Genomic DNA, 26,408 nt, shown 5'->3' on the forward strand with positions numbered 1-26,408 from the left:
GTGTGTGTGTGTGTGTGTGTGTGTGTTTACATATATATATATATATATATATATATATATATATATATATATATATATATATATATATATATATATATATGCAAACATATTTTAAGTTTATTAAGTTACAGCTGCACTGGTTGATATGTATCAGTTCAGGTCACATTATAACTCAGTCTATATTGAGACAAACTCTATTGGAAAATTCTTACCATGGCCTATAGCTCTACTGGTGTGTAGTCTACGCCAATTAAAGTAATCCTGTACATTGAGCCTTGTAACTTTACCTGCCTACTACACACACACACACACACACACACACACACACACACACACAGACACACACTTATGAAGTGAAATCTAGTGAAAGTTGAGACCGCTTGTTAATTACAATAACTGTCACAGTCAATGCCCTTGTTTCCAACCATGTTTCATAACCAGCACTGTAGTATTTATATACACATTGTATTACTGACACTGGTTCAAATCCCAGCTAAGATCTTATTTAGAATATGCTGTTGTATGCACCTTTAAACAGGTCTGCTGTTGGTGAAGCAATTTTTACATATCAGTCTATCATAATTGAATTAATTATTGCACCTTTGTATTACTGATGCAATTTATTCTTTTTCATAGCTTCTTTGCAAGCATGTTTCCAGTGACTTAACAGTGACAGTTTTCGTGGTTCTCAAAATAACAATACACATTTCATAGTCAGTTTATCAGAGCAGTGAGACTGAACCATACAGTAACTGTGTAACAAGACAACAATGATGAGCTCATAGAGTCAGAAAAATGCTGAAAAGCTGCAGCACTGGATCATAATTCTCTGTAACTTCATCACTGCATTACTCCATTACATACAGCAATTCTATTATTTATTATGTATGTGTGCACTTGGCGGTTGGGGTGAGAGAAGAGTGGTGTAGGTGATCAAGGAGAGGATTGTAAGGGATTATTTCTCAGCTGCCTCTGCCCATGTTCCCTGCTGGAGGTATTCTCCTCGAAATGCCATCAGCTGTTGAATACAGGATACAAGATGAGGTAGAGCAAGGCAGAACCCAGGATCACCCGTGTAAGGGTGTTTGTTTAATTTCCTAAAAGAGGACGAGTCATGATGAAGTCATGCCGAAATCGTGATTCTCACGCAACAAGCACTTCTTATGTTACGAGTTAGTACTCTGGATTGACCATCTGGGAGTTTAAGTTTTTGTCTTAAAATTGAATTTGACATTTTTTGCTGTCCAAAAATCATATGTGTAGGATTTAAAAATTTACAAACTCTTGTGGTAGTATCAGAAAAAGAAGACACAGCAGCAGACAGCAACACACTGGGATTTTACACCTTACACCTACCAGTGGTGAAAAGTAACTAAGTACATTAAGTAAGGACTGGTGTTAAGTAAAGTATGAATGCAGGATGTTTACTTGTAATGGAGTATTTATATAGTTTAGTAATGCTACATTTACTGAAGTTATTTATCTGAATACTTCCTGCAGCATATTCCAACAGAATAATATAAAAGAAAATTTGGAAAATGAGATAATGTTCTAACATGGATTGCATGATATGTGTTCAGACAGTCACTTTAATTCAAACTACTAAACAGCTGGAAACACTGAAGATGAATGTGCTGTGCAAAGGGTTTTTCTGATAATTGTTTTTGCCAAACTATGTCCCTGTGTTCAGCGCACACAGCCTTGGCGAGGTTTTTTAGGAAAACAAGTCGTCCCCAAGGACGCACACACAGCTTTTGGCCCACTAAGTTCCTGCTCAATACAGTTCTCATTCCCTGCAAGCATGTCATAAGGCACGTACACTAAATCAAATGGACAGTGATATGATATGAGGAATCAAGCATGCACATACTATACATGTATGTATAGGCACCCCTGTGCCATACATGCACACACACACACACACACACACACACACACATATAGTTAAAAGGGAATCAAACACGTCATGTGATGTTACTTGACTGGCAGCTGTTGGCTTGATCGTGGCTGACCTTAGACTCTAAATAGAGCAAGGTGGTATTTACAAGTCCAAATCCACGACTTACAACCCCGCTGAGTGTGTGTGTGTATGCATGCATGTGTGTCTGAGACAAGAAGCAGGATGACCTGGTGTCCATCTACTCCTCCGGTAGTGTCATCCGAGGAATGCGTGACGAAACAGGGCAGCCGTTTATGGAATAACGTCACTGCTGAAAACTTGCAAAGGAAAGCCCATGAGGTCAACACTTGAAATGCGGAAAACCTGTCACCTCAGCGCAACCGATCGTACGATGCATTGTATACATGCCACTGCTGGTGACACTTACAAGTTAATATTAGTAACTACGGATGACACTCGGGTTTACCCCTGAGTTTCTGATGTTTGTGTTCATGTTGCCTTGCCCACTGTGACACTGACTGTAGTAATGGACTATGATACAGTTTGTAGGTGGTGTCATTGACTGGTCTATCACGCTGTTTCCATGTATGTATATTTGAAAGGTAGATCCAGTATGCATGATGTGAAAGAGACTTTTTATTGCCCTGATACATAGATGATTCCAAATACTGTGAGCAGTATCACCAACCTCAAATAATCACATCATCTATTGTCTACACTGAATCTGTTCTCTGAGCTGAACTTTTGCTTTCAAGTGTCAAAAGTAATGTTGACACCACAGATCTGTTTTAGGACATCACAGGAACATGAACTGAGGAATAAAAACATTTGTGTGTTTTGAGAATTTGAAACAAAGCAGTTGCAGAGTAATACAGCTGGTTTGAGTGATAAGTCCATGAGTTTCAAGCCTTATCAAACACCAACGCACTTGTATAGTACGTAGTTTACAATTTAATGCTATCAGACATGATTTTACAACTCCGGAAAGCTGATTTATACGTCAACACTTAACACCTGACTGTCTCGTGACTACGCAAAGCACACAGACGTTTAAATAATTCATCACTTTTTATACCTCAGTGACTAACTAACACAACACAGTAATATGTCTCAGTCACTGACCCCAGCTTCATTCAAGTAACAATATTTTCTTAGTTTATTTATCAGACTTGTTTGAGGAAGTGATGGGTATTACACTTGCAATGAATTATCCTGTCACTCTGTGTGTCAGTCCTTGATGTTGCCCATGACATTACTGTATGTGACGGCAATAGTTGTGACAAACAACAGCCATCTTTGCTGAGAGATAGCAGAGTGACTGAGCATAAATTACATTTATTGATAATAACAAAAGACACCACATCTATTTTGCTGTGATACCTGTGTCATGTTTCCCGTCACATTTTGCCAGGATATGTTTCTTTGAGGTGCAGAAACAAGAGTTGCTCATTTTCATGGCAGCAGTAGAAATTTCTGTCGTGAGCGTGCAAATCACAATGGGCTGAGTGTCACAGGAAGCGATTTTGTATCAAAAATCAATGTTTCAGACGAGAACTGCGAAAATGTGACTCCGATCAGATTAGAAAACATCTGACCTGAGTCACATGTGAGAGAAGAAATCTGCATTGGCACAGAGTCAGCTGCAGTGCGAATGTAACCGACCCAGCCAATGTACACCAGCCCTGACACGATGCCCCCGTCAGCAGCAACACTGATAAATTTAGTCATTACGGTAACAGTTAAGATGACGTTACATGTTGACTGGGATGATGCTGGGACTGCTAATGAGTCTCCAGTGTTTGTGTTTGTGTTTCCTTGTCTACTGTGATTTTGACTACATACATATAAGGCTGTGCTTCCTGTGTGACTGTCCGTCATCAAGCTCTGCTACAAAGGGCTGTTTAAAATATGCATCTGAGAAACAGATATACAGTATATCAACTGTCATGACACCTGCCACTAAAATGTTGCTTTAAAGGTAAACTATTAGTACTGTAAATGACATTAAATAGCTAGTTTTTGATGGATGTTTAAATCAGACATATTTATTTAGCGACATTCCTGATTGATACTGTGATGATATACTCAAACTAAATGATCAAACTTTTCAACAAAAATGCAGTTTTATATGTTTATATCTTTTCAGTCTCTCGGTCATGCTAAAATGAAACCATAACGTTTGGTTCTGTGCTTCTGGAGAATATGTAGGGCTGATTCTAGGACAGGGTTCTCCGCTCACCTGCAGACACTCAGTGGTATTTATCTTAACTTTCTTTGGTACAGAAACACCAAGATACTTCCATAACATTGCAGCCTATGTGGTTTGTGGCTGTGTGTGACTGTGAGTATAGTGGATGCCAAATGTCTCATGGGACATCCAATGCAGCTGGATTTGTCCACTGGTTATTGTGCATTCAGATTGTGGTTGTGTGCATGTACACGTGTGGCTGCCACACAAGGTGAGAGATAGGCTGGTTGTATCAACACAGGGATTGTAATAACTTCCCATCACTGTTTATCTCTCCTGCAGTCATGTTTACATTCATACAGTATTAACACTGTAGTCCTTTATAGACTCTGTAGGTTGTACTTGCCACAGATTTAAACCCATTTCAGGCAGACTGTTTCTGAATCTTGGGTAATGCATGTAGAAATATATAAAAATGTGAACACACAGTTGCCAGAGAGTTGAATCAACACCTCTGTAATATCTCGATATAATCTTTTCAAAGGTAGTCGTTTCACGTCATACCAAGCAGAGCTTTGCACCACCCCGGTCTGTCCAGCATTTGTGGATAAAAGACATAATAGCACTTTAGTCTTTCAACCTTGACTTTGATTTGGGGAACTTTTCTCCCTGCCCTACTTCTCTTCTCTGCCCTCCCCCTCCCCTCTCCCGACTCAACTTACTGAATGTCTCACTCCGTTTTACCGTCTCTGTTACCGTCTTGATTGTCTTTCCTTCTCTGCCTCTGTCTCTACATATCTCTCCCTTACAACAAATCTGTCAAAGCCCCCACACCCAGCACACACACAAATATTCCCTTCTCATATGTTTATTTTGAGGGGGTGACTGACTGCTCTGGAGGCCGGAACCATGACTGAGAGGGAAGGAGGGGAGTGGGAGGGACCTGGCAGGCACAGGGAGAAAGGAGAGAGAGAGAGAGACTGAGTGGGTAGTGAGCTGCTATAAAAGAGAGAGCTGGAGCTGCTGGTGGCATTAGCTTCAGCAGACAGAGATTCACACACACAAAAAAGGAGAAACAGCCAGAGAGAAAAGAGGCATCAGCAGAGTTAAAACAGAAGCACTCACACTGAGGAGTGAAGAGCAGAGGCTGATCAGAGAAGCTTAAGAGCAGCTCTTTCTTTAAGACTGGTAATCTTCAGAGTGCCTGGACTTGGAGGTTTGAGGAGTGTTTGTTTGGCTCGACTTTGGACGGACTCTCGCTTGGTTGCTCCTGAGAGACTGACAGACTTTTCTTCAAGTAGGACAAGGCACCAGAGAGACAAGTTTGAGACTGTCTCTAAGCAGTCAACTGCCTTCTTCCAGCTGTTTTCACACCTGGTGTTTCATTTGATTTAAAGTAGGTTTGATTTCATATCCTTCTGGGCTTCTGTTCTACCAATGGCTGCTGTGCGTCAGATGGTTATGGAGGCCTCTGGCTTCCACGTCCTGCCTGCCCACCTTATGGCCTCAGCCATGGAGGAGTTCCCCCAGCAGCTGCCTGTCCCCAAGGGCCCAGCGAGGGGCAAGAGCCGCTCCCGCCGGCCTCGCGAGGCTCGCTTCAAAACACAGCCCGTCACCTTTGCCGAGATCGCAGAGGTAGAAGAAGAAGGTTCCTCTCCGCTGGAGGAGGAGAGGGCACGTCGCTCCTTCCTTCAGTCCCTGGAGAACCTGCGGCGGAGCACACAGACCCTCCACTGCCCGCCGGCTGCCCATCATCATAGCTGCACCCCCACACCCACACAGGCCAGCCTGGACTCCAGTGACTCCGACTCCACCCAGTGAAGGCTGGGACACGCCCACCTCCCTGCACCCATGTTTCTCGCTTTCGCCTTGACGCCGCTTCAAATGGAGGCCAACTGAACTGAACCAAACTGGCCTGTCTGCCAGCCTGCCTGTGTGTGTAAGCTGCTGCTGTCATACAAAAGTCTGCATTTAATATATACTAACATATCAACATACAGTATATAGTTTGAAGATGCACTTGATGCATATCTGTAAAGATCTCTACCAGTGCCACAGGCTGGTTATACTGCTGTATAGATATGATGAGTGTAAAAGTAGCAGATGACACAGTGTTGAACACACCACTCTTCAAATGTATTCCTTTTCTACTGTAGATGTCTTTGAGAAAAACTTGAAAGATGGTTGATATTTTTCCATTTTAAAGTTGTATAGGTATTTTTCTTTCAATCCAGATTTTTCTACTTGACCAGTCACCATAGAGAGGACTGTTAAAAAACATGTTAAGTATTGTGACTTACCACACTGTAAATACTGAGACTAAGCAATGTACTGAGCATCAAAAGTGACCAGGCTGTCATTGAAGCAGTAGAGTACCATTACAAAGCTTTGTTAAGACTTGTTTTCCAACCTCACAAATGAATGAAATCTCTGCTCTTGCTTCAATTCCTGAGCAAAAAAAAAAAAGCATTTCTAAATGTCTTTATTTATTCTCTTATTTTGTTCATAACCACGTGATATTCTGACTTCTAAAGTTACCTTGACTTTCAAAGAAAAGCATAACCTTTATACTTTATTTTACTTTATACATGCAGTATATGTTACAATGTTTGTGATATGTACTTTAATAAATATTTTCAAGTATTTTGAGTCATTTTCTGACTTTCTTTCTGATTTTTTGAATTTCTCTTTAGGAAGTGAAGAAGAAACAACTACTTTACTGGGAAATAAGATGCAACAATTTTGGTATCAACTGAGCTGACACTGTTAATCTAACCTGATTTACACTCTGTGAACTATAGAAACTAATACAAGTAATCTATGACAAGAGGTGCAATGGTCAGTAGGTCTCAACACCAAGACAGATTCTGAGAAAACATTATTGATCCTAAAATGTTGATGTATGACAGACATGATAAGTGAAGAGAAAAAAACAGTAGAAAAGCTTATGACAAAATTAAAACTACATAAAAGAGGAAGTCCTAAAACAATGGGAAGTGGTGTGTGGCTGTCCACGTTCCATTGTTATTGTTAAAATAAACTGATGTCCGACCCATATGTAAACACTCAATACTTGACCCCTGTCTGCTGCATGCTTGCTGGGCTGGTGACGCACTTTCAGCCCGCTGAGAGAAGAGCCCTCTGGAGGATCGCTGAGAGCCGCTGCAGCCTTCCCTCCTGCTGCTAATAACCCTCCTCTGCTAATCCACTCTGTGACAATTGAAACGTGATGCATGACTTCCACCTGAGTGCGAGTCAGTAGACGGAGGCGATGCTGCAGGCTGTAGTCAGAACCTGTTTGGGTTGCACCAGACTTCAGTAAAAATAGAATCTGATTAAGTAAATCTGCAAGATGAGAGAGACGTTCTCTACAGAGTTATGGTGGCTTAAGTGTTGGACTGTGATGCACGTGCTGTGAGGAGATGTAATCACTGAGGGATACAGATTGGAGGTCAGCATTTGCGAGACAGAAAGGGATCATGCAGGAGGTGACCATTTATAGCTAAAGGTGGAGGCTGGTGTTGTTCTATATTTTTCTTATATTAACAAACCCCCTGAAAAGACTTGAAAGAAGTCTATGGCACAGCAGAAGAAGCTATATCAGGCTATGCAGCTCATACAAGTTTGGTGTCAGCTCATTGCAGGTTAAGGTCTTCTCATGGTATTGGTTGACAGTAAGAAGCACAGCCTGTCTTTCAACAATTATACATGTGTAAAATTATACAATGTGTGCACACACTTGTCTTTATTTTTTGCAATAATAAATGCACTCTGCTCTTTTTGTACATGTGAGAGCAATGTCAACGGTATTTGCTATAGCAAGCAAAGCAGATCATCATGAACTCAAGCGCTGTGACAACCCTGTCCCTGCTCTTTTAACAACAACAACTTCTCTTCCAGTCAATAGAGAGGATGGAGAAAAACCAGCTGTTAGCATGTGAAAGGTCTCCATACCTCTCTCCTCATCTTGGACACAAACACACACATTAGTCATTGTTTGTCTAGTGCTTGTAGAGCTGTCATGCTTACTCACATCCACAGCTGAATTACTGTCTGTTTTTATGTGTGACCATGCAACTCTGGTGGCATTTGCGTCACTGAGATCCTGCTAAAGGAGTGTGGGACAGTTTTGAGAGAAGAGAGCGAAAAATAAGTGAAACATTTTTGACATTGTGTGCAGGGGTGACAGATTGATCCAATTCATGCCTCCACTTACTGCCCTCCTTTTTCCAGCAACCTAGTTTTTATCTGCAGAGGAGATTAGAGAGTGTGCAAGATCACTCAAATGAATCTATTATTTTTTTCTCCACCAAATCACATATATAAGGACATTTCCTAATTAGTTTCACTGATTGGAATGCATGGCAGATGCTTAGTTTCCTCAAGCTTGAAAGACATGGTGTAAAGACTGATTCTAATCCAAGTTTGTCCATGGTGACTGATATTACAGTCATGTTACATTTGTTAAGAGTCTGAGGACTAACAGTAAACTCCTTGCAAAAAATAAATTTAAAGCGTGGTGCCCGGGCACCAAGGCAACAAAGTTTTGCGTCCTTCTGTCTTTTCTGAGATTTTCAGACATCACTCCAATTCAGGAAGTTCTGTGGTAAAAAACAGATTTAATTGAGTCCTGAAAGCAATCAGTTAAATCTTAAAGTCAACAAGAAACCAGTGTAGAGTCATTCAGAGAGGGGTCATGCAACCCTGTGACGTGTCTTTGTGAACAACCTGGCAGCAGACGAAATAGCATAGAAGGGTAATCATCTGTTAGACAGAACCTGTAGGATGTTCAGCTAACAGGCAACATGGCTTAAAAGCTGAGCTGAAGCTGGAAATACAGAATCTTGTTAAAGAGCCAGTGTTTTTTCCTGATTGTAGGTAGAATAGCAAGTTATTTGAAAACAACATCACTTTATGTGCACTGCTGTAATGACAGTGTGTTAGCTGGTGTCTGACAATCCAGACAGGATGAGACATGAACAACACAAACAGAATCAAATGCCCAGCCTCTTACAGTACAAACATGAACACATTTCTTCTCATCCCTTATTTGAGATCAACAACAGAGGAGTTTAAAACTTTGGTGAAAAGTAAATTATATAAAAATCTGAACCTGTTGGGAGCACTGTGCAAGTGGGTCTTCCCAGAATGGAGAAATGTTTTTATATTGCAACTGTAGATATAACCATGTGCATTTAATGCTTTATGTTTTCATGTGATTGTGAGCATCATTAGACCCTTAAAGTAAAGGTGTATATATATGTGCTTCAGGGAAGGCCAGTAAATGAAAAAGACAAAATAAAATGATTTGACACAGGGGATGACCCAATAGCCAAATGGTTAGGGCATGTACCACATGGACCTCAGTGCCTTGAGCAGCTGGTCTCCAGTTCAACTCCTGATCTGGCCAGACCCTTACTGCATGTCATTCCCCTGCTCTCTCTTCCTGTTTCCTGTCTTCTCTTCACTATCAGAAAATACTGGGGGATGCAGCTATGTAGTGATTTCTTTTAAACATTAAGATCCTCAGATTATTCAAAGAAACCTAGTTTAAAGTCATAAGTCATTTACTCAAATGGAAAGGAGTAAAATTTCAAATCTGACTTTACTAAATCTGATTTGGTCCTCTCTCAGTACATGAGGACAGGTAAAAGAGGAAGTGAACAACAAACAGTCATGATTACAATCACCAAGATGGATTACCATCACACACTTTGTTTATGGTTACAACACTGTGGGTGGAAACAGTCTTATGTAATCAATCACGAGCACTCTGATAGACTGGGCTTTAAGACAGAGACAGCTGATGCATGTGAGAAATGTCAATGCCCTCTAAAAAACAAACTATTACATAAACCTCTTGTTTTTATGTGAACAGGATATTCTGTTCTTCCTATGAGCAAATTGTTACTTTTTTTTGTTAATAGTAATTAATTCATTTAATGCTGCTGTGATCATCTAATTTTACTTTATTCTCATTATTCCTGGCAGTGCCTACAGACACAAAATAAAATGTCCCTGTTATAGTCTTTTTCAGTCTGTGTCCAACATTTGATCTTATTTGGCATCTCTCTGAATGGAGTGCACCATATTTGCCACAATATTACAAGATGTTCCAAAAACAAGTAGAAAATGTCTAAAATGATCCAGTTCTCTGCAGTTGTTTGTAATACAAACACAAGCCAGGAAACTGGTCTGCAGGGACGTTTTAAGGGTGAGAAGGATCAGAGGAGGTTTTCAAGATGGCAGTGAATGAAGACTGCCCCTCTTCAATGACGTTAGAAAGACTTAATTTACTGATGTGTTCTCATACATAGGTCAGCGTGAATAATATCTGGTACAATATTTGCTTTGGAAAAAGAGGCCACTCTGCCAAGTTGAAAGCATCTGCTCAGTGATTCCACCCACAGAACATTATGCTAAGCAGTCTGTTGATGTTATTGTGTGATTGCACTGTTCCTCTGTCAGAACTCATGTCTACATACTCTGCCTAATTGCATTTTGATGAATCTATTCATGACATTTGCCATTTGCCTGGTTAAGGTATGCAATGAACTATCATGGGGATTCATCCTCTGGAGAGCTGAAGGAGATTTAATTTACTCAAAGATAAACCTGTGAAAACATGGGTGAAACCATTTAATATCCACCAAAGTTGTTCATGTTACACATGAACTTTGACCCCTGAGAGAGATGAGTTATCGGTGAGTGACCCAGACAACCCCTAGGGGTGCACTGATGGACACTTTTGCGTGTGTGTATTATGCTTTTACACATCTTTCTATGTTTGTGTAGATGGATTTAATTCAAAGTGAAGACTTTTCTGCCTTGTGAGAACATTTTCGCTGGTTGTTACTTCAAAAACCTGTTTGACGGTTGAGGTTACAGTATGAGTAAAGGTTGGGGTTAGGTATTAAGTTGTGAGGGTTAGGGTAAGGGTGTAGGAAAAACATTATGTCAATAAGTGGCCTCACAACTATAGAAGACCAACATGTGTGCATGTGCACATGTATGCACACAGTATTTGTGCACCCAGGTGTGTATGCAACTGCATGTTGTCTTAAGAGCAGCAAGTTCCTGAAAGCATCCCTGACCTACATCCTGGTCTCATGACTTAGGGGGAGTCTGGTGGGACTCACAAAGCAGAGTCTAGAACATTCAGTTTACTTCTTTCATCTCTCTCTCTCTCTATTTCAAAGCTTTTTCTAAGCTCTTCACCTCCCCCTGGTGCTGTAGGAAAGAAGTGATTACAGATGCAAAACAGTAGGTGACCCACATACCTCCTCTCACAGCGTTCTATTTCCTTAAATCTTTCTTTTCCTGGTTTGGCCTCCAGCTCTGGGGAGAAGGAAAAAGATGTTACTCTCACTCTGTCCATGTGCTCAATATATACATGACTACATAATGTTGTGACTGCATTTATCTGCAAATATTGAAAAGATCCTTTAAAATATAAATGTTGCTGAATAAAGTTCTTCCTTTAATCTTTCATAGTTTATTGTTATGTACTGTACACAAATGCTGACAAATCTCACATTGAAAATCCAGTGAGAAGACCCAGACCTCTGGATCAAAGCTAAACATTGCTCTGAATGAGTTTTTCCATTTTAGGCAGTGAGAGATGAAGAATGGTTGAGGATGCCAAGCTCTCATTCTCACTGCTTTATTTGGCACACCAGAGCAAGTAAATAAATGAGTGGGCCAAAATGATAAAAAAAAAAAAAAAAATCCTTAAATCTTTTCCCCTTTTTCCGTTTTGTCTCTTTCCTTAAAACAAAAATAGAGCAGGCAGAGCAAAATGTTTACACACTATACTAGCCAATGAACCAAATGGTTACCTAAATGCCCCTGGTGGTCAAGTGACATGCAGCATCGCATGCCCAATGTCTTTTTGGAAGTTCACAATGTTCAAACTCAGTTAAAATTCAAGCTTTGATTATAAGATATTTCTATAATTGTATCCTTGTTGCATGGCTTGTTTTTATCTTGTATGTTTGTTATGGATGTTTACGTCAAGCTTTATTTATTTAGATTTTTTTTTCATATACAAGTCCCCACTACTACTTATTTTGTTTTCCTGTCCTGAACCTACAACGTTACTCCTGCAAAGTAGTGAAGAAGAAAGGGATACGGCAGTTTTGGTGTTTTTAAAAGTTAAATGCAAGCGGTGCCTGTCAGTCATTTGTCCCTGTCCGATCTTGTATCATGTGATGTAGTGCAGTTTAGTTCAGATTTGATTGATAGCGCATTTGTCCAATAAAAAGTCAGCATGATGACCGGCTTGCTTCCGGCTTATTTTAGACCAATGAGATTGGTGTTGATACAGGATGTAACCAATCACAGCAAAGCGGTGGGCTTTCGTTCAAGGAGCGCGAACGGTTGAGGACAAGAAAATGGCGAATGAAGTTTAGGTGTGCAAATAACGTTATGTCGACTCTTAATAGTACTTAATAATGCTCGGGTGTATTTTGTTTGTAGTGCAGTTGCTAAATTATTTCAAACATTCCGCGTCATACTAGCTGAAGAAGCTAACTTGTATTTACGTTAACTTGAGTCTTGGTGGCTACGGCAGCTAGCTGAAGTTAGCTAACTGATGTTGGCAGCTGTAAATGGCGTCCCTGTGCCCACGCACAATGAACAACAAGTGGCATCAAGTTTATTAATGTAGCGACAGCGGAGATTAATTCATCTGATCGAGGCTGACCTGTTTTCATGGCTTATCGTTGAGTCAAGGGCTTTGGAGCCACTCGCTGTCTTTCGGGACGCCGCATTTGACGGTATGGCTTTACACAACTTGGTTTTTGTTATCGATCTGGATTATGGAGATCGTGATTCAAGCGATCAGCTGGATGTCAGGAATCATTTAGCGAAGCGAGGAATATTACAAATTCTGCTACATTTTGGTTACAAGTACGGATTTGAAAAAGTGCGCTGGGGATATAAATTCTTTCAATCCAAGACTGGCCGTAATGCCAGCCTCATATCAAGAGGATCGGACTTCAAGGAGCTTAGGCACAAAACTTTTGAGGACTTTGAACAAGAGCTTGACGCCAAGTTTGACGTGAAGGATAAACTGGGCTCTTCTCAGCAGAGGCAGCAGTCCAGTCAGTCTGCTTCAGTTCAAAATGCACTCAAAGAAACCTTGCTGGACTTCCAATGGGACAGACCAGACATCACATCTCCCACTAAACTGTCCCTGAGGCCCAGGAGGTCCAGCCGAGTTGGAAAGCCTAGTATTTCACAGGAGGATGATATTTCAAACAACGGGAGGAATGTGGTGTTTATTGTCTCGGAGTGTCCACGGTCCAGGACGCAACTTGTGGACTATCTTTCTTTGGGAAACCCTGACCTGCCTGCAGATGTGACAGAGCACGTTATATCCAGGGGCCTTCATGATATGATGGTTCAGCGACAGGTTGTTCTGCACTGGATTGACAGTAGATCACATGTCCAGGTAAGTACAGCAGGCAGCTGGACAGTAATGAAATGTCACAATATTTATGACTCAGTACTTCAACAAAGTGACAGTGTTTTGGTAATGTTGGTACAGTTATGATGGTAACCATAGATAATGATGGTCTTTAAGCACAAAATCATTGGTACAGCACAGTCAATTTTTATTTTACAAAGCCAGTGTAGTCAGAGTTCATAAGTTCATAAAACTGCATAATTTTACTGTAACACAGCTTTTAAAGCTAGAAAAACACATATCATCTTATGTTTGATTTTTATTTATACACAAACTCAAAAAATGGTAATTATTTTCTAAATCCAAGGTAAGGATCTAAAAAGTCACTTTATTTCTCATGTGGCAGACACAGGATCATCAACTTTTTACTTTACTTTAAGAAGTACACTACTCACAATAAGTTAGGGATATTGTTATTTACATGAGTGCCCCAATATGTAAGGCACACTGTACACAGTGAGACCATTACGTGGAAAACACAAAATGAGGTGTGTCTATCACCCCAATACAATTGCCTCCCTATCCCAAAAATCTCTGAAGTGTATGTATGATATCCACTGAGCCTCTCACAATATCCCTAACTTATTGTGAGTAGTGTATATAGTATGTTTTAAACAGCTTCACAGACTCTTTATTTTGTAACTTGTCAGTGTGAATTTTAGGATGGTTATAAACATCTAACAGATAGCTGCTTGCCAAAGTGGCTGTTCCCTATTAAACTGCAACCATTGTCTTATTGCAGGTGTTGAGGTGTGAGGACTACCTCGGCTCTGAGAAGCTGTCTGAGGTCCTGGCTCAGGTGAGTGGCAGACTGATCCCTGTGGTTTCACTGCTGAACCTCTGCTGCAGTAAGGAACCAGACTTTGGCTTCAGGCCAGAGGCCTTCAGCATTCAAGTCCAGCACTGGATACCTGCTGTCTTCTGAAAGGCTCTACCGTCTGGCTTTTCCTGTCATAGCAGGTATTCTGCGGTGGGAGCAAGGTTAGTAACATGGAAGTGACCATCATCTGTTAAACTCAAACATGACTGAAATATTCCAGTTGTGAACACTGTTAATATGATCTATAGTTTAAATACAGGTACTAAATAGTCATGAGAGTTTACACAGTACACCCTTGCTTAAGTATTTATTTGCCAGAATGTAACACATAACACAAAACAAATACACATGCAGATGAATAGAATTCAGGGACCAGGGGCTGTATAACCATATACTGTGTCAAAAGAAACTTCATATGAACCAAACACAACAGGAGACATGATATTAGATAAATCAATGACGAGCAAGGGAAACTAAGCACATTAAACATAAAGCTGAAAATGTGTTTCTCTTCACCCAACCAGGTGATGTGACACAGAGCTGTGATGTCATGGTCGAGCCGATGTCTCGCAGACAGAGGCTTCTCCCAGAGTCAGTGGAAGTGTGTCTGAGAGGAGTGCTGCAGGGCTGGGACTCCTCATCACTGACACAAGCCTCCACAGAGTCATGGGTGCTTCAGTGCTCCAGCAGAAGTGACTGGGGAGCTTCTGCCTTCCAGCACCTGCTTGTGGAACTGTCTGCTCATGCTCTGCATATGGTGAGAAATCCAAAAATATCACTAAATCTAAACACTAAATCTGCCAATAACTCTTAATGAACTGGATGTCTTATAATATCCCAGTGGAGCAGAGGTTCATTTGGAGCACAAACCAGCCATCACAAAGCTGCATCATTTGCAAAAGATAGGCTAAATTTGAATCTCTTTCTTTTCTGTGTGAATTCTAATTCACATCTCCTGCCTTTTCATTTTATTCTGCAGCTTGCTGAGGTGAATGACAGTGGCCTGGTGTGCTCAGCTGTCCTCTCCCCCTTGTCATACTCTACAGCCCTACTTACCATTCTCCAGCCTGGAATCACTCAACATAACCCTCTCCTGACTGCTGAAACTGTTGCCCCTGCCACAGCTGATACCTCAGCTGACCTGCCAGATGTTGTGAGCAGCGTTCTTGGAGTAGTGTATGAGATCATGGAGGAGGATGGTGACCATGTCGATGGTAAGGATCAGACATAGACTGATAAACTGGTCGGGCTAATATATCAGTTTGACATAAGTTTGTAACTGTGTGCCTACAAGGGTTCCCTCTCAAGATTGTTTGTTATGTACTTATATTAATTTATGTGTTATACCTCAGTGAAACCGTGAAGAGTAAGTGAAATGTGTTAGCAGTAGTACTGTTTTAATTGTGTTCATAATTTGATTGTTAACCATTTGTTTGTTTTCAGACAAGCCAAAGGATCATCCAGTTCCTGAGTGGGCTCAGCAGGAAGTCAGCCATTGCCCACTGACAACAGGCATGTTGGAGACTTGGTTTCCTCAATCAGACCAGTCAGGAGTAAGCTCTCATTTAATGGAGTCAATGAGGTAAGTGGTTTCTTACTTCACAATTTTTCTAAATTATAGCGCCTTTGATAGAAAAGTAACACACAGGTTACACACAAAAATAATCCATATTTTTACTTCCTTTGTTGCACAGATTGCTGCATGCAGTGCCAGAGCAGAAAGAGGAAGAGGAGTTGTCTGTGCTACAGCAGGAACTGATCAGTGGCCTGGCTGAACTGTACCAGACGTCACAGGGCACAGACAACAAGAGGGGCAAAAAACGTATGAGAGCTACATCTCAGTTTTTACATTATATTTTTTGGCTTTCTGTGAAGATCATAAAGACTTCACAATATCCTTTTAGATACTAATAAAGTTTGTGTTAAAAATTGGTAGGAAAATGTTTAGTTTCCTGTATTATGTTGTTAAGATCTTAACCTCTCAGTAAATATAATTTTTCTGTGTAACATTTCCTGTATTTGATCTACAGGTGGCGCCCAGCGCACGCCAGTAAAACAGAAGATGAAGACCATGAGCCGTTCCCTGCAGATGCTGAATGTGGCACGACTGAATGTGAAAGCCCAGAAGAACCAGGCTGAAGCTGAGCAGCAGGGGGCAGAGGGCAGGGGGCCAGACAGACCTGGGAAGAGACGGTCAAGTGACAGGAACAAATCTGAGGGAATGAACACCATCAGTGAGTGTCACCATCAGAACTTTACAGATTATCACCCTGCTGTCACGTGTTGAAACCAAGAGTCTTTCTCTGCAAGAAAGCATAATGCATATTTCCAAAAGTGTTAAACCATGTCATGTATGTCAATATATCAAATGATGTGATCCCTCTGCCCAGGTTTCACTAGTGAGGCAGAGCTCTTGTCCCATTTGAAGTCCAGTTACGAGAAGACTCTGGTAGACAGAGACTCGTCCCTCCTGACTGGTGTCCAACAGCTTCTGACTGCTGTGAAAACCTTCCTCACAGCAGAATCAGATCTGGAGGTGAGACACATGGTAGCTTTAAATGTATTTCAAGATTTTGACCTGACCCCCATTCATCTTTGGCCTTTTAATTATTTAATTGTGGATGAATTGATAAATGGTAGTCATACATTGCGATGTGACAGATTAATTTGCATGTCTACAATAATTTAATCTTGACAGGTGAAGACCTCCTTGTTTGTCCAGCCAGCACCTCCTCAAGACCAGCAAATCAATCAGGCAGCTCTATGGCACAACTGCTGATGTTGACAGCAAAGTCAGAGAGTGAGTGTTTTTAGAATTATAGTGGCTCTCTCCCATGTAAGAAATGTGTACTTGAGTGTGTGTCTGTTTGTGGCTGGGCATTGCTGATAACATGTTCTATTCTTAATATATAAGGCTCAAAAAGTCATTTTATTCTTAAGTCAGTGTTAGATTTTTGTCTGCTGTCAGTAACATGGGTTTTCTCCTCTAGGTGTCAGCTTCAGGCGGTTTTGAGGCTGGAGCTGTGCAGACTTTTCTCTTCAGAGCAGTCTGACTCACTGGATGCTGATCAGATGGCAGAGGAGGTAAGATGCTCACTATTGAATACTCCCTGGTACAATTTTAGTAAGTTAGCACTGTCATTCTTCTGTAAGTCCTACTGATTAAAAAAAACAAACAAACAAAAAAACGCGCTGCTCTGATGAAGATGATGGATTCCCTATCACCACAGACTTTAAATTGTTTTGAAATATTTCAACATTTAATATATTTTTATTAACTGTTTGAGGCCATTTTGACAAGCAAAGTTTATGTCCTGAACTCCACTGACTGCACAACAGAGCAAACATAAACAAGTAAATTCAAACTTCTCCTGTTTCTCAGGTGGCTGAAATGCTCAGGATAATCTCTCTAACAAAAGATCCAGTTTGCCTGGCAAGGTTCCTTCAAGACGAGGTTCTCCCAGCGTAAGTTTGTAGGGCTGCAGGAATGAGATTTTTTTGTGTTACCCTGAGAAGAATGAAATTGTCAAGAACACTACAAGCTTTGTATTCATGATAATTTCTTATTAAAATTAAATGGATACAAATATATTAAAAATACCAACTTGGTGCATCACAGCATCCATACTGAAATCTAATGGGAAACATAGATTCTGCATGAACCAAATATTTCTCATCTGTAGTTGTAAGATTCTAACAAAAGGCTTTCTGCATCACTGCAGGTTTCTGACTGCTGTACCCAGGGTGCTTGCAGACATCTACAACAGTCTGGGCACTCAGCTCCCTGAGGCTTTGGTGGCTGTTCTGCCTGCTGACTTCTTCAGTGACGAGTCAGTTGCCAAGGACAGTGTCTCTCCTTCAGCGTATTCGTCTCCCCTCTCCTCACACGACCTGGTTTCGGATGGAAAAGATCGCCTACAGGACCTGCGTAATCGCTCAGCCAGCAAGAGGAGGTGAGGGGAGACTTTTTTTGTTGGAATGACACTACACTGACACTGGTTATGGCAAATCAGGAATGGCTTGGAATAAAAAAAAAAAAATCTTAGATCCAGAGAAGAGACATTTGAGGGAGCATGATGATGTTGCTCTTTGAATGTCACTGGAATAGAAGTAATAGTAATTGAATTTTTAGAATCAGTTGTCTAATTAAGCTGCATGACATATATTTTGCAAGGTATATCTCCAGAATGTCTTTTTTTTTTGGTCTCTCAGGAGTGGGATGCTGACTCGTCATCGCAGTATGACTGAATCATCACAGAGTCTTCGTCAAATAGAGATACCCAAAAAGACAACAAGAGCTGTAAGATGACCATAAATAATTAATTGATAATTGATATATTTGTTCGATTATTTATTATGAAACCTTGAACATGTAGTGTTTTCATCATATCTTTTTTTTAGTTACTGCTTCCTTAAATGCTGAAGGTGTTGTCCTTTGTGACCATCACCCAACTAAGAGAAATGATTGTTTTATTTTACCAATCCAGGTTTTTTTAATCTGCCTTTTTTATGTTTTCATCAGTCCAAGTCAAAGGTGTGTGCTGCTGTGGAGAAACCAGTCGCAGAACCACAACCTCAGAAACAAGAAACACAAGGTGTGTACTGACCGTGGAAGTAGTTTTGACACTACTGGGCACCATGTTGACATTACAATCCTAAACATAGACCATATTCTGATTATCCACAGAGGTGACCAAGGTAAGAAGAAACCTGTTCAACCAAGAGATTGTTTCACCCTCAAAGAAAGCCAAGCTGCCGAGGAGCCAGTCTGTGTCTGCCGTGGAAGGACTGAAACGAAAGCGATCTCATGAGCCTGAAGGTAAACTTATACAATATGACAAATAAATTTAAATTAAGTACTGTTGTAACTTCATTGTAACTAACTATTCATTGCTAGACAGTTAAAAAAACAAAAACTTTTCAATCACATAGATATTTTTAGCAAATTTGCTAACAGGAAATTCCTCCTTTTCAGAGAGACACAAACTTCTTACAAAGAAAGTGTGTGAGACACCGCTTCACAAGCAAGTGTCCAGTCGCCTCCTATACCGGCAAAAAATGGGAAGGTATGTGGAACAGCTTCTTGATTAAAACATGTATGACCCCAAAATCACCTGTACTTGATAATTACTGTAAATTAAATGTTTGCTGGTCTTTTTTCGTTTTCAGGAGATCTGTCCCATCTGAGGAGTGCATTGTGGAAGAGTCACCAGTAAAACCCGCAGAAGGTATTTGACAGATAATACAATATTTATTCCTTTTTCAACACTAAATTGGCATTGACATGAATTATGAAAAACCATATCTATCTATGTTAAAGTATACTACAATAGTAGGTGCTGAAAAGAATCAGATATAAACGCAGCAGGAGGCTTCCGCACAAATGTATTTTTGTGAGTGTAAATGCAGGCTGGTTATTTTTGTCTTTTTTGTGCTTTGGTTTTGTATCAGACCTAAGAAGGAGTCCCAGGATTAAGAAGCTCGCTAGAAGATACTCAAACGCCTTCTACTCAAGTTCTCAACCTCGGTCACGCAACCTGGAAAGGGCTCTCTCTGCGTCCCAGCTTACTCTCAGCGACGGCAAAATCAGTGAGGTTAACGTGAAAACTGTTCGGTCTCCCATGCGTCTTCTTTTTGGGGCTGCTGATTCCCCCAGTCGTCCATCTGACCAGTCTGGTGGCAACCAGGGCCACCAGATCACAGCTGTTCACAGACTCCAGTGTCTTTGAGGTAAGATTCATCATGTGTCAGTACCTGCACCCGAAGGCCTTTTTTCTCCTCAGATTAGTGCAGAATGCGAATTGATGATCACAACATGATTTACCTATGTGTCCTAAGAATACTGAATATTTTCACATAAATGTTTTGTAGCATTGTTGATTCAACACATCTGTATAGCCATTCATTCAACCACATTCATTTATCAATTCATCCTCTCAACATCCAAAAATAATAAACTATTCCCTTTACTGAGTTCTATGATTTTTTTTTCCAAGAAAAAGGGTTTAAATATTTTTTGTATTTTGTAACATTTTGTATTTTGTTTATTGATACTTTTCTGTTCTTGTTTTTAGAGCCCAAATAAAACACCAACAAAGTCACCCAGCAAACGTAGGAGGGCCACTCTTGGGAACACGACTCCTAAGACACCCAGGACTCCTGGAACCCAAGGAACTCCCAAAACTCCACCTTCATCCAGGATGCGTGTTTTCTCTGTTGCAGAGAGCCCCGCAGCTGGGACTTCTCGTGAGCTTGGCATGGCTCTGAGGGGCAGTCCTTTCAGATCGCCAGCCAGAAGGAGTCTTGTTGTAGAGACACCTACTAAGCAAAGCCCTGTGATGAGCCCGCTGAAGGGTATTCTCAGGACTCCAGTCAAGGCTTTGGTTGAAAGCAGCTCCTCTTCTGGATTACATATGCTCAGTAGCCCCATTTCCAAGACTCCCAAGAAGAGCGTCACATGGTCTCCGTCTCCACGGAAATTTAGAGTCGTGGATCACAGCGGTACTTTCAAGGTACCAGAGTCGCCTTGTACTGCATCCCGCAGTTCTCCGAGACTGGTGAAAACACCCAACAAGTTCAGCAGTCCTGTCAAACACACAAACACTAAAAGAGACATTTTCAAGACCCCAGAAAAGATTTGTCAAGTAAGTCTAGAGAGGCTTTCTGAAAATACAAGCAGTATTATTTTGACACAGGAAAAAAATCAAAGGTCCACTGAAAAACTTCACAACAGGAAGAAGACACCTGACAAAACTGACACTGGTAGTCAGCTGGAAATACCTCCTCCACAATCCACACCACCTCTGAACCATCACCTCTCCCCTAAAGCCAACACTAGAACTCAAAACAAGACCCCAAGTCCTCCTCACCAAATGATTACTCGCTCTGGACGAACTCCAGGCCAAAGTTCAAACATTGCATCCCCATGTAAGCCAGTATTTACACCAGTAGGAGGTACTACTGTTTCTGAAGGAGCTGATACTTCAGTTAAGTCTCCGGCAAAGTCCCTGACAAGAACAAGGTCTGGTCAAAGTGCAAGAACCACTAGACGTAGCTTAATATCCCAGTCTAGTGAGAGTGTTCCCTCTAAGCTAAACACGGAATCTGATGAGAACTGTGACCTTGTGGAAAAGAACGTGCAGCCAGATACAAAGGGAGATGTACAGGCTGAACCCTCCCAATCCTCTGAAACTGACTCTAGCTCCCAAACAGATTCACAGCAGTTTGACTCTTCATATTTTAACTCTGCTACAGATGATGATAGTATGGACATTGTTGCTGCAGAAGTTGTAAAGACCCAGTTTAGTGGTGGTCTCAAGATGAACATTAGCTTTTCACGAAAGCCTTCAATGTCTGGTGAAGACTTGCTCTCGAATACAGTTTCTCCTAAACCACGTGTGCCGCACCAAGGTACACCCGGGCGAAGCTATGGCTTCCGGCAGACCCCTGACCGCCAACAGAGAGAGGCTGCTGCTCGTTTGGGGTATGCAAATGATCCCCCCAGATTTTCTACCCCCAGAGGCCCTCCAAGACCTGGTCGACAGAAGGGCACAGGTACTCCAAATCCTCTGACTTATCAAGTAGAGATGGAAATGCAAACATCAGGACTTCCCAAGCTCAAATTCAAACGCACAGATTCCATGAATGCAGGCGATTTGGCCTCAGATGGGGGCCCTCGATCAGGTGCTCAGAGCCCTTTAGTTGGTGTGAAACCTTCTCAGCTGGAAAGCCCCTTGGCTTTGTTCTCTAAACACAGAGATCCTGGATGTGTCTCACCATCTGTCTGTACTCATGTCACCCCAGCCAAGAGTACGCCTGGAAAGGGTGGAAGTGTCCAAACTTACATCTGTCAGTCCTACACCCCTACACGCCATCCCGGGGGAACAATGTCGCCAATGGCAGCTGCAGAGATCATTCCCCTGACTCCCTCACCTGTAGGGAAGGTGACTCCAGACAACCTCAACAGCTGGCCTCGCAGGAAGAGAGCTCAGGTTGGAGTGGTTGGAGGCAAAGATCGTGGCCTGAAGGGGGAGCCACTGCTGGAGGAGTTGCTGGAGGAAGCTGAGCTTGGAGTCAGCCGATTACAAGACATTGAGGACATGGATGAGCCGTCGAACAACAAAGCTACAGTATTAGCCTTGACTTCCAAACCGTCACCTCCAGTCGCAGCAGATGCATCTCCTCTCTCTCCTCTGGAAGACTTGTACTGGATGGGGAAACTGGCTGACTGCACTGAACCTCAGAGAGCAGAAGAAGAAATCTTCTGGGCTGCTACAAGTGGAGATGTCAAGTCAAGTAAGCTATTGGTGACACAGTCTGTAATAAAACAAAACACTGTTTCAAAAGCAACGATTAGATTAGGTTTAGATTACATCTAAAATATTTCTAAAATAAAATGTGTTCTGACCAAATGTTGAATTCTAAACAATTTAACCTTGTGACAATTGACTTCTCAAATATTAGATTAGTGTTTTAGAGCCGAAGCCCCACCGTTTGTAAATGGATATGGTATTTTGTTGTGTTTAGAACATTATGCAAAGCTTCAGTGATAGCTGTTTTCTGAAATGAATGCATGAAGTTACAGAATAAAACCAAACTCTTGTCACAGCTTTTTCTTCTACATTTTTCAGTAGCGACTCCTCCCAGCTCAAAGGTCACAAAGCCAGTAACAGCGAGTGGGATTTTGGCCCTCACACACTCTCCGTTGTTGTTCAAAGGCAAAACAGGCTCTGCAAGTAAGAGAACACCAAATTTTAAAGGTAAGATGTACACTGCTTGTGTTTCACAGTTGTGTTTTTATCTTTACCAGTAGATCGAAAGCCATTATTTAGATATAAACAAAAAGGTACCCCCCACATCCACAATCTAAAATCTATGATGGTCATCTCCTTAATGGATTTATATATCTTTTACCACTCTGGATATCACTAATCACCTAAATATAATTCCATCAGCAGGAGAAAGTACAAGAATCAGTAATATATGTAAATACTAGTAAAAAATCTGATGTATTATTTCAGTTACCACTTGTTTAGAAACTCTGAATATACTTCAAATTGATGAGGTCAGATGATCAGGTCTTTGTATTTATATTTGCCAGAGCAGGGAAACTGAAACTAGATCTTGCTAACCTGTCAGTAGATGAAGAAATCAAGTTTAAGATTTATTATTCAGGATAGATTATATGACACACTGGACAGATTTTTAAATACTTTTGGCATCTGATAGTTTTTCATGGTTTAGGTTAAAACCATCAGTTCCAATTAAGATAAAGCTTATTGCTACAACCTAAAAGATGAATGCTCATGGTTTACAACAAACACATGTTAAGTGTCATGTTTGGGTGTCCACATACTTTTGACCACGTAGTGTATTTTCTCCTTGCCGAGACGGGCTAGAAGGTCAGAGCTCTACTTACCTCAAGTAGTAGTATCAATATAATAAAAAAAACACTTTTGGTCGTCATCCTTAACTAACAATCCACATTATTTTCTAAACTTTGTAGATGATGCTGCATCAGGGAGGAGGATGGAAGTGGATGGAGTGGAGGTCTCGCCCTTCAGCCAACCAATCAGACGCTCAAACACGGGGAAGAGCTACAGCAGAAAGAGACTGCTCCACTGAACCACAAAACCATCTGGCAGGCAAAGCAGAAAAGATTGTCCATTCTGTCTTTGACTGAAGTTGTGAGCCTTTCTTAGTCATACTTTGTCAGGAGTGCTTTTGATGGCAGATCTGAAAGATGTCTTTCAAGCACCACTTGAAAGGCTTTATAGATGAATGAATGTCCCTTTCAATCTCTTCCACCAACACTTCTGACCCTGACATTTTCTGTTCTGTGCAGTGGCTTTTGTTTTAATCAGGACTTTTTAAGATTCAAGATTTAAAGTTGAAAAGCTGTGCGGTTCTGCCAAGGTGTTGCCCTTAGTGTTCGTATAAGTGATTTTTATTGTTAAAAGTATGCCATGTTTCCTGCATGGGTCTTTCTCAAACTAAAACCTTGGAGAATGGTGATATTATAAGTCGTCATTGTTTTTTCAAAAATGTAATCAGCCATTTTACAATCAAGTCAGCAGCGAAATTTGTTGAAAGAAGTTTTATTCATGTCTATTTATTAGTTTGTTCTTGTCATAAAATTGCTTTTAAGTAAAAGGGGAAGCCTTTGTGATTGAGTAATGTTGTAAATATGTTATATGTTGCCAAAGTCTTATGTAAATAAATATACATTTTCTTAATTATGTTATTGGAAGTGTTTTTGTAACACTGCTCTTGCTCTGCTTTGTCACAGTTCATACTTGTTTTTGAGTGTTTGGCAAAGCAGAAAAAGACTAAAATCCATTCAGTAATGTAAACTAAAACTGTTCACTTTACTGTGCAGCCTCTCTTCTCTTTGAGCCTGACTTTTATAATTCCAGTTTACCAGCTGCTGGCAAATAAAAGGAAGCGCGATACTGTAAGTACCCACCTGTTCAAAGGTCAGTGTTCTAAAACTATAAAAGCCTTCATGTCATTTCAGTAGCTTGATGTTACACATGGGAAATCACAGTTTGTTGTTTTGTTGTAATACCCTAAATCTTGTAATCCTGAGTATGATCTCATCAGGAATTTGATTATTGTTTTTCATAAGAACTGATAGATGTTAATTATTGAAATATGAGGCGCCAGTTATTTTCTGTGAAGTCAGATAAAGTGACACACCTCTCACATGTGCTGTGTTCATTGGCCAGTTTAGATAAGCAACAAGAACAGGTGCTCTGCTCCAACCTGCCCCTGAAATAGGTAAGAGCTTCTCACTTCACACTTTACACAGTGCCACTGAGACATATTCTACCCCACTGAACAACGTAGTCCTTTTTTACCAACATTTTGATACGTCAGATTTAAAAAAAAAAAAAAAAAAGAAATTGACTAATGATGACTGACTTGCATTCAGCTAATTTGGTTTCAGCGTTGTGGTATTGGAAAAGCTGGATCACTGCCACACTGTCCTGACTTACTAGGCACTGGAATACAATAGAACCACTGTTAATAGTAACACCTGTGCTTTTTCTAGTCTGAAAAGTCAGAATGTTGTGCTGCTGTCAAGGCTTTTGGGGGGTCATTTAGGCCTTTATAGCAACTTTCAAATCCTGCCACAGATGATGGATTGTATTGAGATCTGTACTCTAGCTTGGCTTCTCCACAGCAGTAACATCTTTGTACTGTATTTAAGTGCATTCATGTGAACCTCTGCTTCTAGAAACCTTCCATAACCAAGTTCCCTGTAGCGTGAAGCTGCCACCACCAGGTTCATCCCTCACTGATTCCCTTTTTGCATGGAGGAAGATGAGGTAGGCCTGTTGTGGGCACAGTCACACACTGACACTGTACTGTACAGATGTAGGTGACCCATAATCAAATGTCACATCCTGATTACAAGCAAGTGATTTCTATTGAAATTATTATTTTACAACTCATAAGTAGTAAATCAATAAATGAGTTTAACTGGATTAAACATGTAGAAATATCTTTTATTACCTGTGTTTATTGATCAAAAAAAGACTAATTACATCTAGGTGTGTTGTAAAACAATAAAAGCAAGTCCAAGTCAGATGACTGCATTTTATGGGGTCTATAAATTGACCACAGCAGGTTTTTTTTTTTTTTTTTTTTTTTTGCAGTAGCATTTATATTTATCTTGCAGGTGATTGAAGTTCAGGAGAGTACAATATCTTCCTCTCACCAGTGAGTTAGTACCTCTTTGTTTTAAATACATTCTGTGTGTTGTAAACTCATTCGATTCTCTGCACAACTGCACTGTGAACTTTGATCCGAGTACTGTATGACCACTATTTTCTCTATAATCCACAGATTACTGAATTATCCTCTGTAAGGAGCTCAGGCCCTGAATATAAAACAGTGTGGCCTCTGTCTGATCCCAAGTGACAGGAGGGGAAACTGAACAGGTCAGACTTGAATGAACAAAAATAAAACACACATTAAATCTTAGTATTTGAGTGCAGCTGATAAAGTGTTATTGTGCATTCTTAAA

At 40.8% G+C, this 26,408-nt stretch overlaps 2 protein-coding genes across 2 annotated transcripts; both read left to right on the forward strand.

The window, feature by feature from the left end:
- The first annotated feature begins 5,102 nt into the window (after positions 1–5,102).
- Positions 5,103–6,731, forward strand: lg10h11orf96 (linkage group 10 C11orf96 homolog). The gene has a single exon (XM_018685702.2). The coding sequence runs from the start codon at positions 5,526–5,528 to the stop codon at positions 5,907–5,909; it is 384 nt and encodes a 127-aa protein (XP_018541218.1). The 5' UTR covers positions 5,103–5,525; the 3' UTR covers positions 5,910–6,731.
- Positions 6,732–14,394: 7,663 nt separating this feature from the next.
- On the forward strand, positions 14,395–24,612 carry ticrr (TopBP1-interacting, checkpoint, and replication regulator). The gene is given in 22 exon segments (XM_018685668.2): positions 14,395–14,538; positions 14,902–15,134; positions 15,357–15,591; positions 15,821–15,959; positions 16,072–16,199; positions 16,408–16,611; positions 16,768–16,913; positions 17,076–17,099; positions 17,101–17,177; positions 17,368–17,461; positions 17,760–17,842; positions 18,100–18,330; positions 18,590–18,677; positions 18,900–18,972; positions 19,065–19,196; positions 19,353–19,443; positions 19,547–19,605; positions 19,829–20,049; positions 20,051–20,107; positions 20,452–22,672; positions 23,008–23,136; positions 23,883–24,612. Coding segments are annotated over 21 exon segments (4,758 nt in total). The 5' UTR covers positions 14,395–14,538; positions 14,902–14,927; the 3' UTR covers positions 24,002–24,612.
- The last annotated feature ends 1,796 nt before the right edge of the window (positions 24,613–26,408 follow it).

The sequence above is a fragment of the Lates calcarifer genome, linkage group LG10, assembly GCF_001640805.2.
Source record: "Lates calcarifer isolate ASB-BC8 linkage group LG10, TLL_Latcal_v3, whole genome shotgun sequence".
Taxonomy (NCBI): Eukaryota; Metazoa; Chordata; class Actinopteri; family Centropomidae; genus Lates; species Lates calcarifer.